Source organism: Mangifera indica, unplaced genomic scaffold (assembly GCF_011075055.1).
Source record: "Mangifera indica cultivar Alphonso unplaced genomic scaffold, CATAS_Mindica_2.1 Un_0038, whole genome shotgun sequence".
Lineage (NCBI taxonomy): Eukaryota > Viridiplantae > Streptophyta > Magnoliopsida > Sapindales > Anacardiaceae > Mangifera > Mangifera indica.
In genome coordinates, this window is record NW_025401130.1 from 247,745 (window position 1) to 255,554 (window position 7,810).

Consider the following 7,810-nt stretch of genomic DNA (forward strand, 5'->3'; position numbering starts at 1 on the left):
ATGACACATAGATGCACAAAAAAGAGTTGAATCATTTTCATTATTTAATATTTACACACAAAAAGTTGAATCAATTGGGCCATTGCTATGTCATGCGGTTGTTTTCACTTCTTTTTGCCATCCTCCTTAGAAACCAGATAAAGAAGCCAATATTAAAAGTATAATAATATTCACACACAGGTCTCCAATTTTTAACAAAAACAAAAATAATCCCAAAACTTTAAGGAGACATTTAGTTTAGATAATGCTTTATTATTAAAATTGAAAGATTATCTTAAAGATAGATTATTTATAAGATTATTAGATATAAATAATTCTCATGTTTAATAAAATTTGATAGACATAACTAATTATTGTATTTGATTAGATGTAATAAAAAAATATTAGTATATTATTTTACCTAAATGATATTAGATATAATTATTTTGAAATATTTTTTATATTACTTATTATATTAATTAAAAATGAGATTATTTTTTAAATTAATAAATAATAATATAATTATAATAATATAATAATTAAATTATCATTTATATTATTTGTTACATTATCATTGGTAAATATAATATTATCATAATATTTTATTACTGATATATTAAATAAGATAATCTAAATAATAAAAGACTGATGAGTGAGATAATCTTTGTTTATCGAAAACCAAACGCCCCGGGAGTGTTTGGTTTAGGTAATGTTTTATTACCAAAATAGAAAGATTATCTTGAAGATAGATTACTTAGAAGATTATTGGGTATAAATGATTACTATGTTTGATAAAATTTGGTATGTATAAATAATTATTGTGTTTGATTAAAGGTAATAAAAAATTACCAGTAAATTATTTTACTTAAATGCCCTTGAATATAATTATTTTTAAATATTTTTTATATTATTTGTCATATTAATTAAAAATAAATTCATTTTTGTCTCAAAAAATTAATAAATAATAATATAATTATAATAAAATCAATATTACCTTGGTAATCTTTAAATACCTAAGATGAATGTGGTAATCAGATTACCACTTATATTACCTGCCACGTCAGCATTAGTAATAAAAAATTACTGTAATATTTTATTACTGACAAACCAAACAAGAGAATAAAAGATAGATTACCAAGATAATCTTAAAAAACGGAAACCAAATGCCCCCTAAAATCTATCCTCCTTCCCTGGATGACAAACAATAAAATTATGTGTACCTATTTTTGATACATAAATGTATATATATTTATGTACATCATCACATGATTGTATGATTTGAAATTAAAGATAAAATAATACTCAATTATATGATAATATATATAAATTTGTACATAATTATATATCTAAAATAGGTGTACATAATATTACTTGGAAGGTAAATCAAACTTCATTTCATTTAAAAAATTTGAGCTACCAAATGGCAATCCCAATTCTAGGGCACCTTTTCCCACACTCTCTCATCAACCACAGAAAGCACCCACCAGGAATAAGCATAGCTAGAGAGAAAGAGACCTCCAACCCTGTGTCTGTTCACATGTGGAATCAACGTGGACTGACGAGGACCAAGGATTAAGCACAAAGGTGTTGCAGGTTTAGTTGAGCCCATTGGAGAGTAGAAGAATACTCATTTGGGCGAATTTCAATTGAATAGTCCACTTCTGTTGCGATGATCCCACCATGTCTCGGACACCTAATTGTTCAATGGAAAATACATTTTTATCCTGTTCCGCTGTTCGGTTCTATGATTAATAAAATAAAATAAAAAAGTGGAGGCCGACAACATTACTCCCTTATTTGTTGTTGTATACTTAGATATTAAATGGATAATTCGACATGTATCAGGAAAATAATATTATATTATATAATATAATTCATACACCAAACATAATAATATATGGTATAACATTCTAACAAACATTTTTTTTATATAACATTGACCATTCTTTATCCTATACCAACCCCATTAGAGTTGTTAGCCTCTAAGTTTCCATTTTCATTTTTTTTGTTTTTTGGTTGATGGAGAATCCTATTGAAGTTAGATTATTTTTTTGAAATTAAATCAATTATACTAAATTAATATATCACAAATTTAGTAATTTTGATTCTATAATCATTGTATTGACTGAATCAAGCATCTCTAAGAAAAGAATTAACTAATTGTTTTTGATTTTCTATCGTGTTTTCCCTATCTATCCACCTCAATTGTCAACATTAAGCCCTGTAGTTATAAAGTAATGTATACAAATTAATTTATACGAACTGATGTATCACTATTTATAATAGACAAAAAAAGTCATTTTGTAAGTAAGTTGCAAACTTGAACAATAAATTCAAACTATAAATTCGAATCATAAATTTAAACTATGAATTTATACTGAATTCAAACCACGAATCTAAATTACATATTCAAATTATGAATTCAAACCAAAATCTAGCCAAACTGACTTTTGAGATTAAGTCAGCTTGCTTAGCATCCAACCTTACATAATATCGTTCATAGTTCAATTCAGTAGGAGTTCTATTGTAATATTTTATACACCCCTAAGATCAATAATGATGGACTTATAAGTTTTTTAATTAGAAATTTGAAAAACTTATTTTTAAAAGTATCAATATATTTAGTTTTAACGAGAATATAGATAATTAATTATGAAATTCATGAAAATAGTTAACGAATGGATAGATATTTCTTATTTTTTTTTTGTAGAAGTATTTAATATTGTTTTTTATATGTATAAAAAAAGAATAAAGAAATGAGATTATACTTGGTCAAAATTCATAGATTAATTAATTTGTTGCAAGGTGTCTGTGAGTACATACACCGGAAACCTGCTTGGTTTTCTTCGGTTTAGTTAGCCAGCATGAAACCAAGGGAATTAAACAATTTCTAAACCGACCCCTCTTCTGTAATTTAAAATTTGTAGGTTTTTGGTCAATCACAACATGCGAGCCACGAAAATAAGCACTTCTTGAACCCATTTGTTCTTTGTAATTGAATTTATATGAACTAGTAAACTGACTTGCAGGAAGAAATGAAATGTAATTATTCAATTCAATGCATGAAGTAATTCATATTATACTTCATAAAACAAACGTACACTTGCTGCTGAGATCAAAAGTAAAAGATGAGTCTTCAAACGCAGGCAAGACTCTCTATGAATTGAAAAGCAGCAGTGCCCACAAAATCAAAATCGGTTACTTGTGTATTTCCATTTTCATTTGCACCTTGAAGTTCAGAATCAGCTGAAGCAAAATCATGGATCTTGTTGAAACTCTTATCCTTGAAATTGTAACGAATTACCTTTGCAGGTAAATGCACCACCAAATACGAATCATCGTCGTTTTCTTCCCTCACAACACATAATATGGAAAATAAATAGAAATGCAAGTCCCTATGGAAGTTTTTAATCATCTCAGGGTATGATTTTACTATCAGACTAAGATCAACCTGATACTTCACGATCCACCTGCAGCAATCCTCTCTTTTCTCCATTTCATAGATGTTGAATATGGTATTGAAAGGGCAGTAAATGTCTATGAGATGCAAATGGCTTCGAGATGTTCCCAAATACCATCTCCATTTCTCATCCAATCCACTGATATTCGGAGGCATTGGCATTTCTCGGACTTCCTCTTTATCCATGTCGAAATACATATATGGACTCGATTTGCACCAGTAAATGGCATTGTTCCAGAAAACACCCTCCAGGAAAAATGGACTATTCGGATAATTGAAAGAAGAATTGCATAGTCTCCAAGTTCCTGTTTGGGATGAGTAAATCTCTATCTGAAAAGAACTTTCATAAAGAAAACTATCTTTCACACAAACGACTTTGTAATCAGGTGACTGCAAAGGATCAAATGCCAAAACAAAATCACGAAACAAAGCCCCCTTATCATTAGGGATTGGAGGAAGCATCGTGTATTTGTTTGTGGTGGGGTTGTAAACAAAATAGTGGGGGCGAGGTGCATTTTCTTGCAAAGAACTGCACAATAAGAGACCACTGCAGGATTGTTTGATGTGAATCCGAGATGGGATGTTTCCAAAAGTGAGAGATTTAAAAGGAGCTGGAGAAGGATTGGAACCAAGATTGATGAAATTATATTCTGGGCTGTTGTTGCAACGCATAAGGAGGCCAGTTATGGGCTTGGGGACACGGCTGAGGCGGATGGAGAAGTTGGGACCGGTGATGATGGAAAACCAGTGTTTGGATACAGATTTAAACTTGAGCAAAGATTTGATAGGGAGGAAGATGAATATCTCGGTTAAAAGATTTTCATTGTTTGCAATTATTTCTGCGGACAACGATGGCTGGTAATGGCAGGAAGAGGAGGCCGCCATAGCTATAGTTTTCTCTGTGTTTGTTCTGAGGGAGAGAGTATGTATACGAAGACACAGTTCAGAAGAGATTGATTAGGCTAATATTTATGGGGAAATTGAAATTTTTAGCCTTATTTTAATCCATGTATATATATATATCACTCATCTCAAAACTTAAATAAATATACCATAACAGTAATCTATTTTCTTAAAATATTATTCTTGAAATGATTTATATAGAGATTCTCTCTTTTTCTCTGTAATTTTTTTCTCTCTCTTTTTCAGCTTTCAAATGAAGAAGAAATTCATCTTGATGTATTATTCAATATCATATCAGTATATTATTCTATCTTGATACATTATTTAACTTCATATCAACGTATTATTTCATTTTAAAGCACTTAAAATTTCTGAAAAAATTATTCATAACCATACAAATTTTAAAAAGGGGTTGGCATGCTTTTATAGCAAAAAGGGTTGGCATGGGCCAACCCATTTTATAGCAAAAAGGGTTAGCATGACACCAACCCTTTTTACTTTAAAAGGGTCGGCGTGGCCAACCCTCTTTGCTATAATACCAACTCTTTTTTATTTTAAGCTCTTTTTAAAAATTTGTATTATTATAAATAATTTTTTTAAAAATTTTAAGTGCTTTAAAATAGAATAATATATTGATATAATGTTGAATAATGTATCAAGATGGAATAATACACGGATATGATATAAAATAATGCATCAAGATGAATTCCTTCCTCACTTGAAAGCTGAAAAAGAAGAGAGAAAATTTTTAAAATTTGTACTGTTATGAATATATTTTTTTTAAATTTCAAGTGTTTTAAAATGGAATAATATGTTGATATGATATTGAATAATGTATCAAGATAGAATAATATACCGATATGATATTGAATAATGCATCAAGATGGATTCTTTCCTCACTTGAAAGCTGAGGAAGAAGAGAAAAATTGCAGAGAAAAAGAGAGAATCTCTGTATGGGTCATTCCAAGAGAAATATTTTAGGAAAGTAGATTACTGTTGTGATATATTTGTTTAAGTTTTGAGATGAGTGACATATATATATACACGGATTAAAATAAGGCTAAAAATTTCAATTTCCCTTATTTATGCTTGGTTTTCTTTGAAACAAAGGAAAACATATTTATGGTTCAGTCAGAAGTATGATGGTAGCAAGTCAGTTCTTAATTTTTCCAAAGGCCAAAGCACTTTTTCCCACCAATGTTTATTGCCTTCCCCAAGTGGTACCCTTTAACTAGTGAAAACCCAAAAGACCCATTTATCGACGGTTGAAATTAGCAGTTTAATTAAGTTTCAGAAGTAAAATCATCATATAATATTAAAAATAATAAAATATATCTATTTCCTCTTAGGTTTATAAAACTAACTATTTTTCCTTAGAATTAAACTTTGAAATATTATATTTTCCCCCTTAAAGTTTTTTTCTTTTCTTTCTTCCCTTTTTTGGTGGCATCATCCGCTGGTTCTCTCTCCCTCCCCTTTCACTGTAATTTCGAGCCTTTTCCTCATCTTCATCACGGGATGAAGACATTTAGTGACGAAGACATCTTCTTTGTCATTGGAAGAAGTGACAAAGACTTGTCTTTGTCATTAAATGTCCTCATTCGGTGACAAAGATAAAAAGAAGGCTTTGAAAATTACAATGAAAGGGAGGGAGAGAGAACTGGTAGGTGACGACACCGGAAAAAATGGGAGAGAGAAAAGAAAAAAAATCTAAGGAAAAAATAACATTTTAAAATTTAATCATAAGGGAAAATTGTTAGTTTTCTAAATTTAGAGGAAAATAAATAATATTAATGGGTGCTATTAATTTTAATCACCCACAGGTGGGTGTTTGAATTTTCAATAGTTAAAGGGTATTATTTTGAGAATACAATGAACTTTGGGTGGGAAAAAATCCTTTGGCCTTTTCCAAATTTTAGTAGTTAAATATTAGGCTAAATGACTATTTCCCATCCAAGGTTTGATGAAATGATACTTTCCACCCTTTAAATTTGAAATAGCAATTTTTCACCTGCTTGTCAAAGTCAATGGATAGTTTTAATAGTTAAAGAGATTTCTATCATTTTATCCAAATATCACAATATAAAGTGTAAGTGGGGTGTAAATATCATTTTTTAAAAGTTACTTGAGACAAATAAACATGTCCTCTATCTTATTTAGAAAATTATCATGTTTTTCCTAAATATTTTAAAATATATTTATAGTCTTAATAGTTTTACTATGATATTTATACTCCTAATTTTAAAAATGTTCAAAATTATCCGGTAATCGAACAAAACCAATTTTGAATTGAAAATAAAACTAAAAAAATAGGTTATTTAAGAATATAAAAAAAAATCATTTTTTTATTTTGGGTATCAGTTTGTCTATTTTTTAAAATCAATTAATCGATTTTAAAAAAATGAATAAGAAATAATAAAGTATTGAACGTAATTAAAAATGAAAAAAAATTAATAAAATATGATATTCTTTTGAAATTCAGTTAAAAATTGGTTTAAACAAAAGTTTGGTTCCATTAATTAGTAGTTTCAGTTTGATTCAAATTTGATTAATTTTTAAATTGTTCAATTTTGGTTTATGATTTATTCTAAACTAAAATTTAGATTCAGTTTAAAAAATTATCAAACTAGTTGATCGATCAGATTTGAACACCCCCACCTAATTTTTTGCATTCTATTAATTTCTTTCAAGGTTAATAGTAATTTTTTAAACAACGAAGGGACATATTGAAATTTAAAAGTTTCAAGACTACTCCCATACATTTTAGAAACTCTTAAAACCCCCTAAAAAACTTTTATTAATCACCTCTCAAATTTGAAACAGTATAATTTACCTCAAATATACGATTATGTGTCATCGATATTTTTATCAAAATTAATATAAATTAGGGATATAAAAATTTTTCATAAACTTTTGGGGGCATGACATTATTTAGCTATATGGTTGTTTTGTCTTTTCGATATTTTTATAAAAATTTAACATATTTTTTTAACAAATTTATCATATAACTGATAAATTGACTTTTTCAAACTTGATAGATATAAAATGTAATTTCAATAAACTTTGGGTTGTTTGGTTGATATTATTCTTTCAATATGGTTTACTCGAATAATTAATACTGACCAAGTCGATGCAATCCCTACCAGTCCATTTTGTTCTTTGTTTTTTTGTTTTTTAAAGAACAATGGTCAACGACAATAATAAATACCATGAAAGATCAATGACATAGATTTTTTTTATGGTTAAACAACTCAGTACAGGAAAGAAAGGAGCTGACAATGAGGTAGATATAAATACGTAAAGGTGAGGGTGAAATCGACAAAAGTGAAAAGATGACATAGGAAATGAAAAAAAGGGAAATTAAAATTCCCATCAATAAATAGAAACAAAGCAACAAGATCTTATCGTAACCTGCAAAATTCATATCACGAAACATTTATTCTGTAGATTCAGGCCGAGAGATACAGT

At 28.5% G+C, this 7,810-nt stretch overlaps 1 protein-coding gene across 1 annotated transcript; it reads right to left on the minus strand.

Annotated features, from left to right (window-relative positions):
* Positions 1-3,002: 3,002 nt before the first annotated feature.
* Positions 3,003-4,373, minus strand: LOC123206495 (F-box protein At5g07610-like). Its single transcript, XM_044623726.1, has one exon. The coding sequence runs from the start codon at positions 4,322-4,324 to the stop codon at positions 3,116-3,118; it is 1,209 nt and encodes a 402-aa protein (XP_044479661.1). The 5' UTR covers positions 4,325-4,373; the 3' UTR covers positions 3,003-3,115.
* Positions 4,374-7,810: the final 3,437 nt, after the last annotated feature.